The sequence below is a fragment of the Caretta caretta genome, chromosome 9 (assembly GCF_965140235.1).
Source record: "Caretta caretta isolate rCarCar2 chromosome 9, rCarCar1.hap1, whole genome shotgun sequence".
Lineage (NCBI taxonomy): Eukaryota > Metazoa > Chordata > Testudines > Cheloniidae > Caretta > Caretta caretta.
Genome location: NC_134214.1, coordinates 85869047 through 85894477, shown reverse-complemented (window position 1 = coordinate 85894477; position 25431 = coordinate 85869047). Strand labels below are relative to the sequence as shown.

Here is a 25431-nt window from a genome sequence, read left to right as displayed (position 1 = left end):
GCTGCACAGATAGGCAAGCCATACTTGCTACATATATGGCAGAAAAATCATGCTAATAGAATTTTGAATGGCTGACTACCTTCCCACCTTAAAATGGGGCATGTTATGGTGTTTCATACCACTGTCCCCATTTGGCTCCTTACCAAGGGGTGCTTTTTGGATGGGATGATGGCAAGTCCATTTATTCTTCCTAGTGAAAGATGTATTGTCACTTGAACGATGAGGTGAGGAAGAGCTGGGTATTGTTTTAGTTCCTTCACCAAAAGATGCAACAATATGTACAATCAGTGTTTGTGATAGTTGGACAAAACACCCTTTTTTGGCATACCCCTTTTTTGAGAGATGAAATCAACGTAAATGTGCATATTTCGCAGAAAACCACGCTTCTGCATTGCGGCAGAGTCATCACTTGAGCCTCTTACATCAGTTTTTAACAAGTAGCTGGGAGGATTTGGCTCTACAGCATCAAGTGTGTGTGCATGCATGTGAGCTAGATAGATCCTTACAGATTTAAAAGTGCTGTTTCCCATGTCAGTATAAAATACTAACACATACCTGTTTATGTATGCCATTTGGAATTTTGTTCCACTTATTTAAAATATCATATTTACGACAGGTACATAAATTGTGTGGCAGAATCACAAACATCTGTATGAAATTCTGTACCTGATTATTGATCTGATATCTCTTCAGCTGAAACTATGGAAGAACAATTAATTCTACACTTGTCCCCTTCTCTACCCTTGCCCCAAAATGTATAGTATTATGTGTTTTGCTGTTTTTCCTCACCAAAAGGTGATTGTATTTAGTGCTGAGTCCAGAGACAAATAGCATACTATCTATGAAGCATTTCAGGTGCCTTTTGGATGCAAATGAAAGGTCACAATTTAAAAAAATCATTCTCTGATGAAACTTTATTTTAGAGCAAGCACCCTATCCAGTGCTGTTTCCACACTTGCCAACACAGGAATGTCATTTAGCAAAATGGATGAGAAAGAGAAACAGCAAGCTTTGGAGGAAGAACAAGCTAGACTGCAAGCACTTAAGGTATTCTATCTTTTAAGGATTGGTGTTCCAAGACCCGATGCTTAAATATTTTGTGTGTGGAATCCTGCCCCCATTGAAGTCAGTGGAACCAGGATTTCCCCTAAATGTGCATGGTAGCTTCCAGTAAATGGTGGCTCTTACTGTGATTGCATAACTTGATAACTAAAATCTGAACACTTTTTATTCACCTATACTTCTAAAATTGATTGTGTTTGCGTTTTGTCAGAATACATGTTGTCCACATAGGTTTTTATATTTAGGATGATTTAGCAAGTATAGCTCTAGGAAACCAATTCCTGTCCCCATAAGCTAGAATCCTGGGGCAACAGCCATATTACTACTAATAATGCTGCAGTGTGGACAGGACAATAGTCGACTTCCCTGTTCATTAAAAAATAGAAAGGGGAAAGAGTTGATCTTGCAGCACAGTTTATTTTTCAGTCCCGGGGCACATCTGTGTCCTTTTTAAATTACAGTTTTTAAAGTAGCGTCCTGTCTCAGGAAAATGAGCTTGTTTTTTCTTTTCTTTCCCACCTCTCTCTTTTGGTTCCTTAAAGACTCTCTTCCTTTATTTGCCCTCTGTTACTTGCTCAGAGGCCCCCGGGGCAGCCTCCCACTATTGTTGGAGAACTGGACATTAGTCCTTCAAAATCCTATTTTTGTAGCAGATCCCTCTGGGGAATGTGGTGTAATATAGAGAGACATGGCTAGTATAGACATGTGGTTGGTGAGATTAAATGAGCTGATGAGTATCTTTGGGACATTTCTGTCTTATTGATGTTAATTAACCTTGGGGGCAAAAAAGGAGCACTTCTCTGTGCTTGGAATTTGCTATCAAGTTTGGTAGGACTTGTTGGCTGGTTTCCTGTATTTGAAGTCTAGGCTTGGTTGCTGGCTGACTGGGCTAGATTTCCCGTTATATGGGAGAAGGGGGCAGGTTAAATTGTTGATATGGAGCAGATATCTTAATTTAAATGCAGAAATAAAATTTTGCTGGCAATTGGCTTTTAGAATTCTCCTAGTACTATCAATGTGTTTTTGGGTTTTTTTCTTCAAATAACTCTCATTTATTTTTCAAAATGCCAATTGACCTGCATAAAATTCCATTTACTTAAATAGGATTTCAAAAACAAACATGCACCCAAGCAGAGCTGTTGTCTGGAAAAGGAAAGAGGAGTAGACTACATGAAGTTTTCTAGGAACTTTGAACGCTGTCAAATTCAACAGCGATGAACAGCTGTGTAAAAACCTAAAGTAGATAGTCACCAGAAATGTCTAGTACAAACAAGTTTTTGGAGAAGTGTATTCATAATCAGTTTGTCTCTACCCTATACAGGATAGGTTATAAAGATACACCTCTGTCTAGTGTTGGCTACCTGCTTGGCCTGGACTATAATATTTATTTTACTGACAAGGTTTTTCCATCGGTCCTGTAAAGTTTGTAATGTTCCAGAGGTTAGGAACCTCCCTGCAAGAGAAGTTAGTTCATTTTACTTTGCTTACATTACAAACATTTGCTAAGTAAAGCATATACATATCCTGCAGTGATAGGTGCTGTATAAATGCATGCCACAGTATACAATAAGCATGTACTATGGGACCAGCAGCGTGAGCCAAGTATGGTGTGCTAGATTCAAAACTAAACATACTGGCATTTGTTCGTTTTGTCAGATTCTTGACGTTTCAACATAATTTTGAGATTGTTTTAATAGAAACATTTCCTCTTTCCCTTAATATTTCAGCTAGCTATATTTCAGTTTCTTGGGCATCCCAAAAGAATGTGTGATTGGTGTTAATCAAGCCTTTATTATTAAAAATCCTTCTTAAAAAATAGTACTTTTGAAGATTAAAGAGTTAAATTCTAGTACAGTTAAATTTTAATTAGTTTCTCTCTTAATTTATCTTTCAGGAGCAGCGGTTAAAAGAGATTTCTGTGGTATCAAATTCCACTTCTACATCAGCATCTCCAAGCACCTTATCAGGGAAAAGTGTGAATACCACTACAGCTGTTGACCTCTTTGCAGCACCAGCACCTACAACCAGTAGGTGAGGGACACTTTCTTCCCTAAGCACGTGTAAAACACTGCATTGGCTAATTGCCTGAAAAACTGAAAGGCGTAGATAAACTTCACAGAATATATTTCTCAAGAGTCAAAATCTTATGGCTGACTGTGAGATTTTCTTGATATTCAATTAGATACCAAACTGCAATGCTTCACTTTAATTAAAAAAAAAAAAGACAGTTATGTCCTGTAGAACCATTCTTGACCTTCGCTATGACTTCTAGAAAAGTAAACTTGGAAACATACGTATTTGCTCTGTAATTTTAATAGTCCAGTAAAATGAAATTGAATCTTTGAAGCTGTAGCAAACAAATATTTTGTGCATACCACATACTTTAAAAATTGCATTAAATGCATATTGGACATATTTTTAGCTAGGAATCGGGATGTGTGTGCAGAAACTTAAAACAAAAAACAAACTCCATTCTTGCTTAATCTGCTCAGGAAATTTAAATTGGATAACAGACCAAATGATGCTTTATAATTAACTTGTGTAGCTTGTATTTTTTTTCTCTCTATTTTCAGCATGCCTAACCTATCCAGTGATCTTTTTGATCTTCAACCTGCATTTGTTCCAACTGTACAGAGTACTCCAGCTATAGCAACATCAGCAAGCAGTGCATGGGGAGGTAAGTCACTATTGTAGTTTAACAGAATAGATAATATTCTTAGCATCTGAGAATTCATCAGTTATCGTTGTCTTACTAAAACAAAAACTCACGTTGAAGGATTAAGTTGTATGTTCAGTTAACTGTCAGAAATCCAAATATTACTACTTAACTTGATAAGAGATGAATCTGGTCATCTTAGAGTTGACATTAAATTTAAATGCATTAAAAAGCATTGAATTCTGTATTTTAGAGAAATTACAAATGTTGTTCTGTTAGGGCAGAAAACAGATTTGGAGCACAGTTAACAAACTCCCATTTAAACTTGCAAACTTAAAAAAAAAAATTATTTCTCTGAAAAGAAATATGTGAAATCTAGAGTTGGTTTTATTCTTTTACTGCAAACAATGGACTTGAGGAGCATTCTTCTAGTAGATCCATAGTAACCACAGTATGGAATTAAAATTTAGATGACTGTTTTGGTGATAATGTGTGAAGTAGAATAGAGTACAGCTTGCTCCACTGCAGCTACAGCACTTGGCTTTGCAATGTTTGATGATAGTAAAAATTGATACTTCATGGTAAACCAAGCAAATTTAACTGGGAAAACACAGGGCCAAATTCTGTCCTTCCATGTGGATGCACATCTCTCATTAACTTCAACTTGCACACGCACAACTGTCATTGAATTACCTGAGGGAAGAATTTGTTAACTAACAAGATGCAGTTTTTATAAACACATTTAAATGTTGCCACCACTAAAACTGGTAGTATGTTAGTCAGTGGAGTTGTGAATGATCCTAGTGCCATTTGCCAAGTTCGGAGGCCCAGGAATGTGTGTCCATAGGTTAATGCCTTCTGGGAATTCTGTTCACAGGTGAGTAAATGTCCTTTTTCTTAACAGAATGATCTGAAAAACATCAGAATTAAATATTCTCCTTTGAGGCAAGGAAACTGATATGAGTTTCAGTAAAACTGTCTGAGTTGGGCAGAACACCATGTGGGAAAACTTATAGCTAGAAATTCATTTCAAATAAGTTTGCTTAACCCTAGTTCTGGGAAACTTTCATATTGTAATGTTCGCTATCTCTCTGCTTCTCTGTGTGCTATTTGAACTCTAGATTCTCTTCTTTCCTTTTTTTATTACTTACTGCTATATCTGAAAGGTCCTTTCTCGTCCTCAAATGGTTGTGTTGGTTCTCCACCCCATCTGGACATCTTTGACATGAAGCCAGTTGAAGAAGCTGTAAAATCTACTATCCCTTTCGTCTCTTCCACCTTTACCTCCAAACAAACAGTGGAACAGTTTAGTGGTAAAACCTCCTCTAATTTCTTTCCAAATGGAGACAATAGTGATAGCAAACTGGGTTGCATAACTCTTCATATGTTTCCAATCCATTCTAATATTGAAAATAGGTCTGTCAAGTGATTAAAAAAATTAATCATGTTTAATTGTGTAGTTAATAGCATTGTTAAATAATAATAGAATACCATTTATTTAAATATTTTTGGGTGTTTTCTACATTTTCAAATATATTGATTTCAATTACAACACAGAATACAAAGGGTACAGTGCTCACTTTATATTTTTTGATTACAAGTATTTACTCTGTAAAAAAACAAAAGAAATAGTATTTTTCAGTTCACCTAATACAAGTACTGTAGTGCAATCTCTTAATCATGGAAGTTGAACTTAAAAATGTAGAATTTTATGTACAAAAAATGCATTCAAAATAAAACAATATAAAATTTTAGAGCCTGCAAGTCCACTCAGTCCTACTTCTTGTTCAGCCAGTCTCTCAGACAAACAAGTTTGTTTACATTTGCAGGAGATAATGCTGCCTGCTTCTTGTTTACAGTGTCACCTGAAAGTGAGAACAGTCATTTTCATGGCATTGTTGTAGCCAGCATTGCAAGATGTTTGTGCCAGATGCGCTAAAGATTCATATGTCCCTTCATGCTTCAACCACCATTCCAGGGGACATGCATCCATGTTGTTAATGGGTTCTGCTTGATAACAGTCCAAATCAGTGTGGACCGATGCATGTTCATTTTCATTATCTGAGTCAGATGCCACCAGCAGAAGGCTGATTTTTCTTGTTTTGGTGCTTTTGGGTTCTGAAGTTTCTGCATCATAGTGTTAAAGTAAGACTTCTGAAAACATGCTCCACAGCTCGTCCCTCTCAGATTTTGGAAGGCACTTCAGATTCTTAAATCTTGGGTCGAGTGCTGTAGCTGTCTTTAGAAATCTCACATTGGTACCTTCTTTGCGTTTTGTGAAATCTGTAGTGAAAGTGTTCTTAAAACGAACAACGTGCTGGGTCATCATCCGAGACTGCGATAACATGAAATATATGGCAGAATGCCAGTAAAACAGAGCTGGGGACATACAATTCTCACCCAAGGAGTTCAGTCACAAAATTAACACATTTTTTTTAATGAGCATCATCAGCATGGAAGCATGTCCTCTGGAATGGTGGCCTAAGCATGAAGGGGCATACAAATGTTTAGCATATCTGGCACGTAAATACCTTGCAATGCCAGCTACAAAAGAGCCATGCAAATGCCTGTTCTCATTTTCTGGTGACATTGTAAATAGGAAGCAGGCACCATTATCTCCTATAAATGTAAACAAACTTGTTTGTCTTAGCGATTAGCTGAACAAGAAGTAGGACTGAGTGGACATGTAGGCTCTGAAGTTTTACATTATTTTGTTTTTGATTGCAGTTATGTAACAAAAAAATATCTACATTTGTAAGTTGCACTTCCATGACAAAGAGATTGCACTACAGTACTTGTATGAGGTGAATTGAAAAATACTATTTTATCATTTTTACGGTGCAAATATTTATAATAAAAATAATATACACTTTGATTTCAATTACAACATAGAACACAATATATATGAAAATGTAGAAGAACATCCAAAATATTTAATAAATTTCATTTCATAGTCTATCGTTGAACAGTACGATTAAAACTGCGATTAATCGCCATTAATTTTTTTAGTTAATCATGTGAGTTAACTGCGATTAATTGACAGTCCTAATTAAAAACTGTTTTGGATTGCCATAATTTCAACCCAATAATTATATTTTAATTTCAGATCTTGTAATGCAAGTAAATATTCACTTTTTAAATGTTGATTATATTTCTAGATTTGAAAGTATCTGGTTTATTTTTGTTTCTCTATGTGATGTGATCAAGTATCTGAACATTTCTGCATTCATTGGTTTTTACTGCCTTTCTCTCAAAATTCCTTTGGACATCAATCTTTAAAATTCAGGAATGAACATATTAATTGACAGGTTTCAGAGTAGCATCCGTGTTAGTCCTTATCCACAAAAAGAAAAGGAGGACTTGTGGCACGTTAGAGACTAACAAATTTATTTGAGCATAACCTTTCATGAGCTACAGCTCACTTAGCTTATGCTCAGATAAATGGGTTAGTCTCTAAGGTGCCACAAGTACTCCTTTTCTTTTTGCGTATGTATTGAGGTTTCCAGATTAGCTATATATTTGGTAGGTACTGGATTCTTCCTTTTTATTCTTGAAACAAAATTTCAAGTCTGTGGTAACAATTAACTTTCAGGGTTTTTGTTATTCTTTTCTCAAATCTAAATTTCCTTTCTTTTTTGCATGAAGATGAATTTAGTGGTCATAAGCCTACATACACTTGTGTGTTTTCCTTTGGCAATTGATGGTAACTTTTTGGACAGTACAGATGGCTTTACTGTGTATCTAATTTTTAAATTTATATTTTAGGATTTCCTCTTCATTCGGCTCCTCAGAGCACCACTTCTTCCATAATTAATGTGGATTTTGATGCTGTATTTGGAGGAAAGTCAACAGCAAATGAGTACAGGACTACAAGTGGTAAAAACTATCTTTATATTAACAAACTTAAGATGACTTCTGAGAATGCAAAACTGAACTTATAAATTGAACATAGGTTTGGTAATTTTAATAAATAATCACTTCCATAATAGCTAGCTTGTTTGAGTTCTACTTTAAAAATAGAATACTTAACTAGCTTTCATTCGTCTAAAACATTGTGTAATGTCTCTTCTCTTTCCCCCTCCCTCTCGAATGCAATTGTCCATTGTGGCCCACTGGATGTCTGTTAATGGGTAAGTTTATATATCAAACTGTTTTAAACACTTAAAGTTGAAGTGTAGTGGTGTTGCATAAAAGCTGTCATCTTGTTAGTTCTGTTTGAAGCATGTTATGTTTATCTCAAACATGATTATTGTGTTTGCGGGATAAGACATGATATTTAGTTCTTGCAAACAGTTCCAAAATCCAGGTAAAGGTAATATAATGGATAACACATTCTGTGCGCAAATATTTTAATACAGTTTCTGCTGGTCATTAGTAGCTTGATATGTTCTTGAAAGGTGAAGAGGTTATTTTTTACAATTTATATGCAAAAGTTATTAATAGTAACTTGCCCAAGGAAGTATCATGTTGGCATGCTTTTGTGATAGAACACTTTTAGATTATTTTGTAACACTCCTCTGTCAGGTAGCTTTTTTTCACTGAAAGTCAGGAATGGTTCAGCTTACGTATCTTTTGAGATCAAATTATCTTAGTGTAGGAGCTTTCTAAGATTCCTGCCTGTAACCCTTTAAATGAAACTCATACATGTTCTAGTATTTTATTAGAATTATACACAGAATTCAGAATGCCAAGGGGGAAAAAAAAGATAAACCTAAATTTTGCTTACCCCTTGAATACCTCTTTGGCGTGTTAAAATTGTACCCAAACTACTGGTAGTGTCATATGAGAATAGTGCTTTCTGGAGAATGGAAGTTTTGTTTGTCTGTTTTCTGTATCTGCCAAAATGTGGTTGTTTTAATGACATCGTTTCTATGTTCTGTTTTCAGTTTTTATTCTAGAGGATGTATTACAACCAACAGTACCGACACAATGTCAGAGAGCCGTTCTAATCAATCAGCAGAGTGGAAAAATTTTAGCAAATGACCTTGATTCATCACTTGCTAACTTAGTAGGAAGTAAGTGTGAGGGTTTTTTTAAACTTATTTTTCCTTCTCTATTAAAGAGAGAACATATTTTGCTAATTAAACATGTTTTTTTGGGGGGGGGGGTATCTTTTTTTGTTACAGATCTTGGCTTTGGAGGAACCCCTTCCAAAAAGTAAGATTTTCTTTTTTGTACTCTTGACTAAGCTCTTAAAATTATGCAGTGTGAAAAGTAATGTTTTCTTTTTAAAATAATTCTTTGTCATAAAACCATGCTATAGACTAAGAAACATAATCCATCACTAAGATCTTTGGTTAACTAAGGTCTTTGTTCTGAATACCATCTACATTGATCAGGAAATCTTGTTATCAAAAACCATGTTCAAACATAATTGTGACTAATAGGGTTTCAACCATAATATGGACAGTTTCTAAATTGCATTTGATAGTAAGATTAATTAAATCACTGTAAGATGGAGAACTGTCCTTGTATCCAGTCCTTGTTTTTAAAAAAAAAAAAAAAAAATACTGTGTGAGTTTAGAAAAAAGAAAGATGAGGATGAAGTAGCCTACTGGTTCAGTGGCATCCTTTTAAGTATCTAAATTAGACTTGGAGATTTGAGCAGCCTTGCTTGTTAATGTCAGATAAGGCATAATTAAGTGAGCCACTGAATAAATAGCTCTGGAAAATCATTTTCTGTAACGTGCTCTCTGAGAAACCATTGAGCTACATTGCATTAGATGGTGTTTAGAAAGTTTACATCTCATCTTGCTCCAAAAGCAGTGGAAACTGTTGTAAGAGCAAGAACACAGATCAGTGACAATTGGAATAAGTTAGCAGTGGAAATGAGATTTTCCTATATCAGAATCTGTGTAAATTTCTGGTGCCTACATGAGTTTTCATCTGTAGTAGTGTTCAGTTTTACATGTCCTCTGATTTTTAATTATCTGCTTATATAGAAATTCTTTTCAGTTTCCGGTCAAAGTTGTTATACTTTTTATGCAAGAGCCTGTTAACTCTATGGGGAAGCTTAGTTCTGTAATTTCTTTTTAGGTCAGACATGCAGTGGAATCAGCCTACAGAGAAGAAACTTACTGGCGGAACAAACTGGCAGGCAAAAACAAGCACATCAACTACATGGAACCATGCCCCCATTCCTCCTGCCCCACATATGGTAAGTGGTGTTGTTCCATTTCTGACTTCAAATTGTGTACCATGAAAGTAAATACACTGCCTTTTCCACTGATACGAATTTTTAAAAAAAAGTACCAGAGGCTATTCCAATTGAGGGGGAGAATTGCCTATGGAGCAGCTCCACACTCAGTGACTTGAAGGGGAGTCAACTTTTTCTCCTCTGCCTCAGAAACTCCTGGTTTTTTGGGTTGTGCTGAGACTAGGATTGTGCAGTCAAAACTCTGTTCTTTTAAACTGTCTACAGATTCAAGAAGACCCACTGTATTGGTTTCCTTTGTTAATATATGAAAGGTCTATAAGGACGAGAAGCTTTTCTTAAATAAAAGCTTTGCAGCAAAAGAAACTGGTGAGCAAGTTCCCTGTTCACCAGGAAAAGTCTTCTAATTGCCAGTGGGGAGTGTATTTGTCAAGACTCAATGACAAGGGGAAAAACAATACCTGAAAATGACAGAAGTTGTAAATGATTTTTTGTTTCTGTTTTCACCTAAAAGTTTAGTAGTGATTGGACATCTAATATAGTGAATACCAATGAAAATGAGGTAGGATCAGAGGCTGAAATAGGGAAAGAACAAGTTCAAAATTATTTAGACAAGTTAGATGTCTTCCTGTCGCCAGGGCCTGATGAAATACATCATGGAATACTCAACTTGCTGACTTAAGAGCTGTCTGAGCCATTAGCGATTCTCTTTGAAAAGTCATGGAAGATGGGCAAGGTTCCAAAGAATTGGAAAAGGGCAAATATAGTTCCAATCTATAAAAAGGGAAATAAGGACAACCCAGGGAATTACAGACCAGTCAGCTTAACTTCAGTACCCGGAAAGATAATGGAGCAAATAAATAAGCCATCTATTCGCAAAAACTTAGAAGATAATAGGGTGATAAGTAACAGTCAGCATGGATTTGTCAAGAACAAATTGTGTCAAACCAACCTAATAGCTTTCTTTGGGGGGGGGGAGGGGGAAGGAAGGATAGCTTAGTGGTTTGAGCATTGGCCTGCTAAACCCAGGGTTGTGAGTTCAATCCTTGAGGGGGCCATCGGCGGGGGGGGGATTGGGAATTGTGCCTGCTTTGAGCAGGGGGTTGGACCAGATGATCTCCTGAGGTCCCTTCCAACTCTGATATTCTATGATTTGACAGGGTAACAAGCCTTGTGGTTAGGGGAAATGGTATATGTGGTATATCTTGACTTTAGTAAGGCTTTTGATACTCTCACATGACCTTCTCATAAACAGACTCAGGAAATACAACCTAGATGGAACCACTATATGGTGGGTGCATAGCTGGTTGGAAAACCATTCCCAGAGAGTAGTTATCAGTGGTTCACAGTCAAAGCTGGAAGGGCATATCAAGTGGGATCCCACAGGGATCAGTTCTGGATCTGGCTCTATTCAATATCTTCATCAGTGATTTAGATAATGGCATAAAGAGTACACTTATAAAGTTTGCGGACGATACCAGGCTGGGCGGGGTTGCAAGTGCTTTGGAGGATAGGATGAAAATTCAAAATGATCTGGACAAACTGGAGAAATTGTCTGAAGTAAATAGGATGAAATTCAATAAGGACAAATGCAAAATACTCCAATTAGGAAGGAACAATCAGTTGCACACATACAAAATGGGAAATGACTGCCCTACAAAATGGGAAATGAGTACTTCCGAAAGGGATCTGGGGGGTCATAATGGATCACAAGCTAAATGAGTCAACAGTGTAACACCATTGCAAAAAAAGCAAACCTCATTCTGGGATGTATTGGCAGGAGTGTTGGAAGCAAGACATGAGAATTAATTCTTCTGCTCTACTCCACGCTGATAAGACCTCAACTGGAGTATTGTATCCAGTTCTGGGTGCCACATTTGGGGGTCCCTCAGGAAAAATGGGTGCCCCAGGGGCAGAAGCTCCTATGAGTTCCCCATGAGCCTGGTATGTGCCGCAGAGGAAGAAGCTTTTGAGCTCAGGCTGCCTGGAGCCCTGGCAGGAGGACGGAGGCGGAAGCCCCGAGCTCTGGCTGGAAGGGGGGAGCCCTGATCCTCAGTTGGAGGGGTAGTGGTGAAGCTTCAGAGCCCGGGCTGCCCCAGCTTCAGCCGTCGGGTGCAAAAGCCCCCAGCCCGGCAGAAGCCACTGCAGGAGGAAGCCGTGCCTGGACCTAGAGCTGCAGGAGGAAGTTGCGGGGGGGAACTGAAGCCTGGAGCCCAGCTCCTGAACTGCTGCAGCGTGGAAGTGAGGGTATACCACCCTCATTTTTGCACTTCCTCTGGAAGTGGGTCTGATCTACCCACCAAGAGCAGCCATGCAGGGGAAGGACAACTCCTGTCTTTCCCTAGCATGGCCGCATTAGCAGGTCAGAGCTGGGCTCCGAGCAGCAGGGGAGCTCAGATTGCACAGGGTAGGGTTGATTTTGTGTGTCTGTGACATGGTTTTCACAGCCATGCAATTAGTAGGGCCCTACATCTGAAGTAAAATTGAAAAAACTGGGTTTGTTCATAAAGAGAAGAGGAGACTGAGAGGGAACACAAGTTTTCAAGTACATAAAAGTACATTGTGACAAGGAAGAGGGAGAAAAATTGTTCTCCTTAACCTGTAGGGATAGGACAAGAAGCAATGGGCTTAAATTGCAGCAAGAGCAGTTAAGCTTGGACATATTAGAAAAAACTTCCTAACTGTCAGGGTGGTTAAGCACTGGAATAAATTGCCTAGGGAGGTTGTGCAGTCTCCATCATTGGAGATTTTTAAGAACAGGTTAGAGACATGCCTAGGGATGTCTAGATGATAATTTTAATCCTGTCATGAGTACAGGGGACTTCACTAGATGATCTCTCGAGGTCCCTTCCAGTCCTATGATTCTATGACTTGCAGGAATATTAGCTATTGATTTTAGTATGCCTGCCTGCATACCATTGAAAAACTTACATTTAAGGGCATTTTAAAAAAAATCTAGATTCCGGTTTTTCATTTTTGAGAAGGACGGAAATTAACAATGTTTGTTTGCTTTTTGGAGAGGGTACAGTTGTCTTAAGGTAAAACGTATCTCATGGGATAGTTAGGTTTGTTAAGAAGGGACCTAGTCCATCTTGCTGCTGAATCCTGAGAGGACACATCTCACATGTAATAATTGCCATTCCCACTTGTTTTGTCCCTGTCAGGCTTCAGCAGGGCTGTTTAACTACTTCATTGCTGATGATACTTTGCATTTTATAGTCGTCTTTGTGTAGTTCTTGGTATAGCACTCTCTTATTAAACCATCTCAAAGCACTTCAGTAATGAAACGTATTGTTGTCTAGGATGCATTAATTATTCAGATAAATACTAGAAATGTTTCTCACATGGCAATAAGATGACTCACCACTGAGGAAATATGACTGCCAGAAATAAATCCCAAATAATTATAAATTGAAATATTCAGTTACAACTATGTTAAACCAATAGACGAAGAGCGGGAAGCACCCATAGGTTATATCTATCCCTCCTTGTTTAGACAAACTAATAAAATGAAGGGAACAATTAAATAGTTAGGACTGATCTTTAATTAAACTTGTCATCTGTTTCTGTTGCATCCATGGTTTAGAAACATAACTTCTGAGTTTCAACAAATCCCTTGAGAGTATGCAAGAGACATTGAGGCAAGGGTAGATTGGGAGAGGGGGATTTGACAGTTCACTGCTTCATTTAGTACATTTCTATGTTTTTAATGTATCATTTAAAGTTCTTCTTATTGAGTATTTGAAATACTTAGCCTGTATAGAAAAAATACAATTCCAGGTCTTGGATAAAATTTTCAAAAGGGCCTAACTCCCATCTTCAAGGTTCCTTATTTATTTAAATACTTCTGAAACTTGTGTGCCTTAGGCTGTTTTGGGGGGGTTGGGTATTAAGAAAAATGTTCTGGGGTTTATGTATTTTATGCCTCTTGCCTTTAATACATAGATTATACTCTTGGAAAGATAAGCAAATGCCAATTTTTGTCGGTTTATGGTTTGTTATGCCCAGCCTAAATCTGGTCAAGCTTTGTGACGGACTGTAAATCATCCAGTGGCTGAGGCAAAATAGCTATGCCAGAACTGAACAGTAAGTGGAAAGTCCTGAGTTAAACATTCCATAAAGCAACCCCCAAAAATTCAAGGAATAGTTCTAAGCATCTTCGTCATTCTCAGTAATAACTTCCTGTCAATATTCTGGATGTTCAACAAAAGATATGGAAAGATGCTATGGATCTATTAAAATCTGCAAAAGCCTGATTGTTGTAGAACCAATAATAGGAAATGTTCTTGGATTTATTCATTCTTGTCCTGAACATTTTAGGAACACAGAATATCTTCCTACCCTTGCATACAAATGTGCTAATTGTATCCTTGAAATAGCTGCCCTGGTTAAAGAAGTAGAACTAGAATGTTTATTTTAGTAAGTAAAACAATCAAAACCTATCAAATGGCCAAGGGGATTTGGAGAGCTACTGTGTGTTCCCCAAGCCCATGTACAAAACACATACTCTTTCATATCTGTCATGCAGATGGAATCTTCTAGTCTTGATTTTAATATCCACTATAACTTATCAACTGTTAATAGTGTGCACACTTCCCATTAGGTCACAAGACCATGGACGTAGCCCTGTGTAGAAATGAATCCCTAGATGGTTGTTCCTGGCACTGATTTCCTCTTCCCCCTTGCTCCTGCTCTTCAGTCTCTGGGCTCACTTTAGACACCTGGTTCCTTATTGTAGGGCAGAAAACATATGGAAGCTGTCTTTAGGCTAAGAATCTTTTATGCTACTTGAGCATCCCTTCCTCTCCATTCCTCACTGCTTTTCATGAGTGATCGAGCCTTTCTTGCTCTCTTCTATTCTCCTCCTCTTCTCCTAAAATAACTATACTGTGCCTGTTTCCTTAAGGTCTGAAAAGCAAATAAAGGTTTCAAATGTGGCCTCTGTTATTAGCCTGAAACTAGTTATTCTTTGCATGTTAGAAAAGGAAAATTCTATCCAAGTTACGTGGTACAGCCTGTTGAATTAGCTGCTTTTGCTTTTATAGCACACTGCATTATATTGTTTGTACATTTATCCATTCTAGTTAAAGACTATATTCTATTCACAATGAAAAGCATGGAGATAGCTAAATTTCAGTACTATATCATAACCCATTCCTGGGTTAAGTTGTCTGGTTTCAGTACCACTTCAATAATTTTCTGTCCTTATTCCTTTTTGGTATGCCAGAATGGAGTACATTATCCTGGATATGTAAGTTACTTTCTTGTAAACTTGTAACCTATTTTAAGTACTTTACAAAATATACCTTTATATTTTGTAAAGTCCCTTACTAAATGTTACTAGTAGAACTGTATTTTAGATAATTTCAAGCATTATTTTTCTTCTTGCTATTAAAGGTACCTGCTCCAATGACCTACCCAGTGACTACACCTCAAGTGCCTGTGTATGGAGTGGTAAGGAGTTCATTGTTAACTGTATTTTCACACTTTTGTAAATGTTATTGTATATTTTAATTGTTTGCCATGTTTTAATATGCTAATTTGTTTGTGTAAAGAAAGGAGCATAAACCAACTAAAAGACCTGAGACTACATACCTGTTAGTTCTGTTGTGCTGATTTCCAGTATATCACATACAGCACAAAATATTAAATATGAAGTTTCCAAGATTAATTTGAGTTTAAAATACTTCTTTGATTAACTCTTTCCCTGTCTTTCTCTATACCTTACAGGTACCTCCTCAGATTGGTGCTGCTCCTTTAATGGCACCCCAGCCAATGATTTATACACAGCCAGGTCTCCGGCCAACTAATCCCTTTGCGCCTGTCCCTGGAACACAGGTAAACACTTTTTTTTTAATTATTTTTTTCAATGTGAACTTAAAAGATTAAGGAAAAGTTCCAGTCTTAGGAGTAAGGGAATGATTAAAAAAAAAATAATGCACTTCAGTGAACTATCCCAGCGTACACTGATGACCTCCTAGTGTGCCTTAAAAAAGGCAAGTCCAGCTTTTGTTCATATTGTATAGGTCTCCAAGGTTTAATGCTGTTCAAAAAAAAAAATTGCCATAAAGATTTAACACTGTGATCTAAAAGGATACCTTAAATAATACAATGCTAAGTAAAACTGGACTTTCTTCCTTCCCAACCAGTGTTGCAATTCTGAACTCATTAGGGCTACAGCCATCTATTTCTATGCTTGTACGGGTTACTCTCATCTGTGTAGCAACTCGTTGTAGGCACTACAGCCTGGAGGGGAAGAAAGGGAGGAGGTAAATGAATGGAGAACAACTGAGCACAGGTTACTGGTCAACTTTGCTGTGAAAATCCTTGCCTAGAAACTTCAGGCGTAGGTGAGATGTGAGGGCAGTGTTTGGCTTCTAGGACTAGCCAGCCAGTCGTTCCCTGGATGAGTTCAGCCTTACACAACACAGCAGGCAATGAATTGATGTCTTCTGCTGGTTTGGGCCCACAGTTGGAATGATAAAATGTATAAAGACCACATTTTATGTGGGGAGAAGATTCTCATTAATTTATGTGCTCCATTGGGATAACATATATTCATGCTCAGCTGTGAATTTAACTCCATCTATTTGTATCATAACCCTAAATGTTTGCGTTTTGTGATTTTAAATAACTCTCCATAAGAAACCAAATAAGTAGTGCACTGTCTTCTACCTCACCCCCCCAAATAAATCCCGGTTGTCAAGTAACCAAGTTAACTGTTCTGCTTGTAAATACGTGAATTGATTCATTATTCTGTAGAAATAGTGCATTGAGTAAACAGACTTAAACTTTAATTTCTGTCTTACAGATACAGTTTATGTAGAGCAGCCAAAGCAGCAAGATACATTGATGACCAAATACTGGTAAAAAGAAGAGATTGAAAATTCAGTGTTCTCACAGTGCAGTCTTCAGCAGCCTGTCACTTTCCCTGTGTAATATAAAATTACTTCTAATTGCAATGCTTTAGAGATTCTTGTTTATAACAGTCACTATGGTATGGAATCATGTTTGTTCATTGGTTTTAGACTGTAAGACTAGCTTCAGTAGAAAACCAAAATCGTTGAAGCTAAAGGTCATTTTAGAAGACGAGAAGAATCTGACTTTAAGGACCTATACCTTCTGAAGAGGGGCTTACTTACATAATAGCTTTGCAACTTTATTCATCAACAGATGGCCTGTAGAAAGTTGACTGAGGGCATAATATTTCTATTTATTTTATTTTCTCCCTAAACTGTGTGGCTGTTGTAATCAAGGCACAACTCAAATGAAGTTGAGCAATAAAACTTTCATATGCTCTAATAAAGTACTCTGATAGAGTAATGCTTGTATTATCATATAAAGCCAATATTGTGTGAAATCAGACAGCTTTCTCATATTAGAATAGCTTCTTATAATTCACAAATTTTATACTGTGAGTTTTAAATGCTGTGAATCAACTAACTATATATAAAAACAATTAATGGAAAACTGGTCCATTGGCATTATGACAGTGTGTTATATTGCCAACTAAGAGATTCAGACTTTGGCATAGGCTTGAGATCTGTCTCCAAGCAGGAGAAGATAGTAGTATGTTACAGAATAGCATGTGCAGCTTCCAAACAGATAGTGATAGCTGCACTTCCTTACAGTATCTTTTGCGCACATAGCAGCGTCATTCTTAGCTCTAGCAGGAGTTGCCTTTATGTCACAGTAGAACTGCAGACACATCCAGCAGCAGCAAATTGGAGGGATTAGCAAACCTTGTTGCTGACCACTAAAGAGAAGAAATGTCCACGTTTGAGTAGTTTGGCAGTTTAAAAAAAAAAAAAAAAAATCTTTTCGGACTAGGAATTACATTCAAGATATTGTCCAGCCCTTGACTATAGCTTTTGCCACTTGTTCAACAAATCCAGTCCTTACAAATTGCAAAAAAGTAATTATTTTTAAATGTGTAAATGTGTTAGCTTTTAAGTACATTTCTTTAATGCTGCAGTATCTTTTTCTGTTGAATTTTCAAAATAGAAATACTGTATTGCTTAAGAAATGTACATACATTTCTTTTACAATAAAAATCTTGCAAACCATTATCTACTCTATGAAAAATATTACTGCAGTTTAGCTACGCATATGCAAAAATGATTTCAAAAATTAGTTTCACTTTCATATTTATTGAATAAAATATTCCATAAAAATACCTTAGAATGTTGGATTAAAAAATACAGCCTGATCTTTCATATCTTCGAACACCTGAAGAATAAAAATGATAGCATGAAAAAAGTATATAATTTGACATACATACAATTCAGAACATGTTTCCAGAACTTTAGTGGGAGAATAGAAGAAAAGGGAAAAATGCTATTATATCATTTAAATCTCACTGTGGGATAATCTTAAACTGGGTCATCATAAAAGGAAAATAAGCGTCCTTGTTATTTACATCAGTATAGTAGTGACTGTCTTGTCTTGGGGCTGTTACGTTAGCAATAATATCATTAAGGGTAATTTACAGATGCCAACATGTCATTTAGTAATCTTGCCAAATTCTTCTAGAGCAAACCTTTGAAATACAGCACTTAAATTCTATAATACCCTTTTCTCTAGGTATCTTTTTGTTTGTTAATTTTGTGCCAAGAGTGTAAGGGGAAATATACTTATTTCATAAAAGAAATATACTTTTTGTCAAACGAAATGAGAATTTTTAAGTCCTTTTGACACATGTATTTGAAATTTGTAACCACTAACTTTCTGTGAAATTAAATGTTGCAAATGGAACAGATGTATTAAGCCACAATTCTGGACATGTATTGGCAAAGATATAAACTGGACTAACATACAATGATTAAATATTGAAATTTGAATTTAAAGGCTTTTGGCTTTAATCCCCTCTTCCTGGGTTGACCAAAAATATTGTATAATTAGTTTTAAGCCAGTGAATTCTCCAGTGCACAGAGTGGCCCTCCACATGCTGGGGAAACATACCCATAACTTGAAGTGAGTCATAATGTTTCAAACTTTATTTGATATAGGGATGAATTCTGTTGAGTTTACTCAGCATTTAAAGATCTTGCTTCCAACAAATTCTTCTGTCTTAAATCCAGTTTAGATCAGTACCTGTGATAGACTAGTATGTGTTTTTTAAAATAGTTAAGCAGTAATGTTAATCCTCAGAGGTTGTGAACAGGTAATGTCTTGCACTGTAAAGTAAATATCAAGACTTTTTTTCCTGTAGCAGATTATTTTGTAGTACTGTTCAAATCCATTTTAAATTATATCCCTCTTATGATTCATTTTAAATTATTCAAATGAATTAACAGGCAGACAGCATACATTCACTGTAACTTTATTGAAGAGCTACATTCTCATTAGCTAGAATGTACTTGTTCTGTACTTCCTGCAGTCAAAAATAGGCTCAAATACTTTAAAATTTCTGATTCGCTAGAGAAATTTTAGTGACTTCCTTGGGCAGCTTTCCTGTAATCAGACTGTCTGATAAGTTTTATTTAGTGTTAAAAAGGAAAAAACAGCCACAGTGTACATCTTAAACATTTTATAAACTACCTTCCCTTTAGTCTTGTACAGCATTTGTTGGTGCATTAATGGGTTTACATAAAAATCTTGTTTTAGTTTTATCTTTGAAGAAATGGTGGTTTTAGCATATTTCTGACTTTACAAAAGTGTACAGAACTGCTTTTAGCAACTTCCTTGTGAACATATTTTAACATGTAAAATGCTGGAGTATCATTTTTAGCCCATAACGTATGGTTTCATAAATTAAGAATAATGTAACTGCAAGGAAACAAGACACTGTCAAGATTCTTAAGGCTCAGTATTTGCCCCTTGATCCTCTCAAAGACACTTTTTGTTGTAAAGCAGAATTATCCCCATTATTGGGGACCATATGACTTTAAAAAAGGCCTTGCAACTGTTGCAAATAGTAGCTGGTACAAGAGCAAGACAACAAAGGACTTGTATGTATATGGCATTGTCCATTCGCTCCCCTACTAACCCTGTTTTTTGTGATTAAGCATCCTGTTCTTAGTGCTCTTCAGCTCCTTTCTCTCAAAATCAGTGAAATCTGAGGAGTGCCATGCATTTCCATCATGTATTCCTGTGGCACTTGTGACTATCATTCTGCCTAACAGCTGAGATGTTAACACTGTTGCAACCCTTTTTTGGGAAGCAAGTTAATATCTTTCTGATGGGGCACTCTACCACAGAATCTATTGCAGGAGGTAGGATGGAATGTGGTAATATTGAGCTTCTTGGACTTGAAAGTGTCTCTTTTTAATGTCCTTAACGTAGGTTATGAATTTGCCTCCAGGAAGTTCTCTACTTTAAATTTAGATTCCCAACTAGAATTATGTAATAGAGAAATTTTAGTTCTATGCACATAGTGGTGGGGAAAAAAAGTAGGGTAAAAATAGTGAGCATACTTTTTGTAAAACGTTGAATAACCTCTTACTACAAGATTGAATACAGGGTGTGTCCAGATCTGGATTTTTGATGTCTGGGGGGTGTGTGTGACAATTTTAGAGTATCATGCACTGTGGATCGGTGCTTTATTTGTAAATAAAAGGGAAAACTTTTTTCTTTTGGGTAGTTTGTATCGTAAGGATAACATCTAACGGCACTGTGTACCAGTCATTTATTTCCATTTTAAAGATTATATTTTTGAGTAATGGAAATTGTACATGTTATCATTTATACATTTATTGGTAGAGAAATAGAAAAGTTATGTTGCTATTACTCTGAAGATGTATTTGATTGTCATGTATTGCTAAATACATTACTGCATAGCTTTTTTTCCACAAGTATCTCGTGCATTTATTTAAAGAGATTGTAATAACTGGTGCAGTTTAAAAAGAAAAAAAGATGATGTACATTAGGAATCCTCCTTCAGTATCTCAAACCTATAGCCTTGTGTTTCAAGTCTAATCCTTTACCTGACATTTGGCTGGGGATTTTGTCATATAGAGCACTGGCGCAAAAAAAAGGTGCTGAACAGATTTATTCATTTGGGATTATTTATTTAATAGCTCTTTCATCATTTTATATGTTGCATTTTCCCCATGTATAACAGGTTTGTGCCTTTATTGGGTATTTATTTAAAAGGAGCTTACTATAATGTAGGAGCTTGTTTTTTACAGGCTTATTCTTGTATGGCTGTTTCTTGAAATCAGTTACTTTCCATTTTATAATAATGGCTACAGAATGTGTGGAAAACAATTCATTGACCATAAAACTGGGAGGGGGGAGGGGGGGTTTAAAGATACAAATTCTGCTAAATAAAACATTACATAAGCACAAGACTGGCTATGTTGACATTTAATTGTGGCACTTAATTTAACAACATACAAAACTGTTTTGGGTTTTTTAAGATTGTTGCTCAGATTCATTCATTTGTTATTGAAAGGTTTTGAAAAATAAACTTTGGCACAAATAAGGTGTGTTTATTTTTAATGTGTTCAGATATTTAAAGCTTGTTTCAAAATTGCTATGAGAGAGTGGAGTTAATTGTTCTTGCTTCATCTTTCTAAACAGTGTGATAATCAAAGGCTGCTTAGTTTGTTATATTTAAATATAGTTGTGGCATTATGCCTTTCTTGCTGATGACATTCAAGTGATGCCTGCTTTTTTGTAATTTAAGGGTTTGATCCATCAGAAAGTCAGTCCGGTAAATGGGAAGGTCAGTTGCTTTGTTGAAAAATAACAATTTTTCTTTCCTTATGCAGGCTAATCTTTAATGGGGAACTATTCAGTTAGTCACTAAACTTTGGGGGGGATTTATTGAATCACTGAAAATAAAGTATATTAGACAGTTATCCTCCCCTAAACTTATCCCCATTTGGGATCATTGTCTGTTTGCATCTTGGATGCAGTAGATTTTAGTCAGCACAAATCTACACATATGGATTGCACAAAATACTCTGCCTCTGAATCCAGTATAATAGAAGCAAAAAGGGGCAACATCCTCAGTTGCGTGGTTTTGTTATGTACACTGTTAACTAGAATCCCTGACACAAGGACGTGCAATTCTTATTCTTAACAGGTGGCTGACATTTGTAACCAGTAAATTGCCTTTACTGAGTTTTTTTTTTCATTCTCGAAAAAATAAAATTGCTAGTTTTTTTCCATAAGAAATTGCAGCATTAGGCAACTTGTTAGTTTTTTATTGCTTGCTTTAAACAATCAGCTAATGTCAAAACTAAGGGCATAAATCCTAACCAGGCAGTGTTCACTGCGGGTAGGTATGTAAAAGCCTCCAGAAAACAGCAAATGAAAGGCAAATCCATTTACACATTGCATTCTTTGGATTTTACTATTTTGGTTTATTGTTGCCAGGGAAATGTCTTGCCTAAAGTTCGTATCATTTGATGTCACAGAGAGTTGCTCTTGGAAATGGTTGTTAAAAACAACTGGCTAGATCTTAAACACCTAGGAACCTTAATCATGGACCAGGCCCCCATTGTGCTTGGTGCTGTACATACAACAAAAAGACAGTCCCTGCCCCAAAGAGGTTACAACCTAAGTATAAAACAAGAGACAACAGATGGCTGCAGATTGACTCACTGGTGGGAGTTTACAAGGGACAGAGTCAATATTAGCATGATAGGCACATTTTGTAGGCCAGCAGAAGCCACCTTTAAAGACTTTATTATGATTAAACCTTAGGATCAGCTCAATTTCATATGTAACCATAAATTCTGTAATCCCTTATTTGCTACCCTTTGTTAGTTTCCTTATCCCTGTTCTGACTTTCACCTTTATCTGTGCCCAGTAAAGAATATTTTTTTGTTCACTTTAAACAAGAGCCCATGGAAAAACCAAAAGGGTGAGATTTTCACACTGTTACCATAACTCTGCTCCTGCTGAAGTCAATGGGAATAGTGTTAGGGCCAATCCCACCTTACAGCTACAAATATATGTTGGCACTTGTCTATTGCTGTCAGTCTTAATTACAATTTCAACATTTTTAGCTTCACTGATTGCAGTTGACCCTTCTTGAAACATTCTGGACATATACTGTATACTCTTAACGCTTTTTATTTTGCTAAATACTTTGACTATAATTAGAACTTATTTTTACAACACATACAGAGATCAAATAATGAGGGGGGTTTGGAAACAGGTACGCTGTAGTGTGGTTTAAAATGAACGATACCTTTTTAAAATGCACAATAGACTTGGAAAATTGTCAATTATCTGAATTTCCGTTTGTTTCTGCACTTCATTTATTTCCTACTAAATTTTTGTTGAATTAAAAAGTATATGTAAGACTCACATCCACAAAAACTCTGGCACCTAAAGTCCAGATTTAGGTGCCACTGTGGCCCACAGAATTCCTGCACAGTTGCCACAGAACCCTCTAAGGTGCCTAAACTCACTCCTCACCTAAATTTAGATTGTGACAGTCCCCAGTGTGTATAAGTTTCTGCCTCTGCATGCACATTACTGTTTCTAGCAGGCATGTGGATGCTTATCTCACCTCTTAAGCCCTACCACCATCTTCAAACCAGGTGAAGGTAGGCAGGGCAATACCTACCTTGCCTTTGAGATGCAATCCAGCTCTACAGAAAACAAATATGCTGGTTTGGGTCATTCTCGGTCTCTAATGTGGAAGCTGTTCCATTTTGTTTAAATATGTATTGGGCTAGAGACAGAATGATTCTAGTCCAATGGTTAGGCCACCCACCAGAGGTGGGAAACTCCTTTCAAATTCCTTCTCATCAGGCAGAGGGGGGAAAGTGAACTGGGCCCTCCTGCATCCTGGGTGAGGACCCTAACATTGGGTTAAAAATTAAAGAGGCCTCTTTCTGGGCCCCCCAATCTCTTTTGTGTGGAGTTAGGCATGCACTGCCACTGTTCTTGAAAGAAACACTTTACGTGCCCAACTTCAGGAATGGGTGACAGTTCATGGCTATGGATCCTAAGAAGAGATAGGTGCCTCCCTGCAGCCCAGACTTAGGGCTAGTCTACACTTGAAATACTACAGCAGCACAGTAAAGCCATAGCACTTCTGTGTAAACACTCATTACAGCCACGGGTGCGGTCTTCCTATTGGTGTAGTTAATTCACCTGCCCAAGAGGCGGTAGCTAGGCCAATGGAAGAATTCTTCTGTCGACTTAGGGCTTGGCTACACTTGCAAGTTAGAGTGCATTAAATCAGCCCCGGGCGTCCACACTGGCAAAGCACTTAGAGTGCCTGGACTCTGCAGCTGGAGTGCTCCTGGTAATTCACCTCCACAAGAAGCATAGAGCTTGCTGTGCCCCGGCTGAAACGCCCAGGTGTCAGTGTGGACGATGTGTTGCATTACTGCACTGTGATTGGCCTCTGGAAACGTCCCATAATCCCCTGAAGTCAAGTGGCCGCTCTCGTCCTTGTTTTGAACTCGGCTGCAGGCATGCAGATATCCCCTTTCAAAGCTCCGTTTCTGACAGCCGGCTGCTTCTCTGCCCTGGGACAAAGCAAACCGTTACTGTGGAATGCCGCTGCTGTGAGTGTGTGTGAGAGAGAGAGAGGTGGAGGGAGGGGAGTCTCCTGCTGTCTGAACTTACAAGACAGCATGCTGATACACTCTGCCCCCCAAAACACACTGTCTGTCCCCCCCATACACACAACACACTCCCTGTCACACTCCACCACCCCCCATTTGAAAAGCACGTTGCAGCCCCTTGCACACTGGGATAGCTACCACAATGCACTGCTCTTTGTGGCGTTGCAAGAGCTGCTAATGTGGCCATGCCAGTCTGCTTGCAGCTGACTAAACACACGGCAGCGTTTTCCTTGCTGCGGTCTCCAAAGGTGGGTTTAAGTCCCAGCGCTCTACAGCTGCAAGTGTAGCCAAGCCCTTAGTGCTGTCTACGCTGCGGGCTAAATCTGTTTAACTGTCACTCAGAGGTGTGGATTTTTTACACCCCTGATCAACATAGCTGGGTTGATTTAACTTTTGAGCGTAGACCTGGCCTTAGACACCTAACTCCCTGAGAGGCAGGGCTTAGGACACACCCCACACTTCAGCATCTGCTGTTGGTTAGCTTAGGTGCCTCCTTGCCTAGCGTGCTGGCTTTTGTGGATTCTGTTCTCAGACCTCTATCTCTTCCCACTGTGTTTAGAGAGCACTTAATGCAGGGTTTGTGGATTCCACTGGGTGGCTAGGCACCCAAAAGTTACACATTACAACACTGAGTGTGGATCCATCCAGGCCTAGTCTTTTTTCAAATATAGCAAAGTTGTTTTTTATTACTGTCTTGGTTTAATAAACCATTTGCTTCCAATAAGTGAACTGGATTCACATACTGAAACTTAGATTTGGTCCCTGAATGTCCATATCTTGTTATACTGTATTGTTGTACGAGGAGCTGAAAGCCCATGCTGTCAGATGGGTGTGACGGTTGAGCCAAGCAATCAACCATCTGTGCAGTCTTTCATACAACCAATGAAAGTGTTGCATGCATATTAGCTGTAGAGTAAGCGTGGTGATTGAGCTACGTCTGATGTGAGGGTAGACCTATACCTGGCTGAAGCTGTACACCACAAAGGTGAAATTCGTTAAATCAAAATGGCTGAGGATTTAAA

General features: G+C 37.5%; 1 protein-coding gene across 4 annotated transcripts in view; it reads left to right on the top strand.

The window, feature by feature from the left end:
* Positions 1-21297, top strand: part of LOC125642707 (phosphatidylinositol-binding clathrin assembly protein) — a 47518-nt gene extending 26221 nt beyond the window's left edge. The window contains exons 10-21 of one of the 4 annotated variants that reach the window (XM_048864403.2): positions 924-1047; positions 2957-3093; positions 3636-3739; positions 4885-5031; positions 7484-7594; positions 8617-8733; positions 8845-8875; positions 9755-9875; positions 15100-15123; positions 15270-15326; positions 15603-15710; positions 16684-21297. In XM_048864403.2, the coding sequence (XP_048720360.1) occupies positions 924-1047; positions 2957-3093; positions 3636-3739; positions 4885-5031; positions 7484-7594; positions 8617-8733; positions 8845-8875; positions 9755-9875; positions 15100-15123; positions 15270-15326; positions 15603-15710; positions 16684-16698 (1096 nt within the window). In that variant the 3' untranslated portion in view covers positions 16699-21297. The remainder of the gene's footprint in view (positions 1-923; positions 1048-2956; positions 3094-3635; positions 3740-4884; positions 5032-7483; positions 7595-8616; positions 8734-8844; positions 8876-9754; positions 9876-15099; positions 15124-15269; positions 15327-15602; positions 15711-16683) is intronic. The other 3 variants (XM_048864404.2, XM_075132517.1, XM_048864405.2) reach the window with 3 other exon arrangements.
* Positions 21298-25431: the final 4134 nt, after the last annotated feature.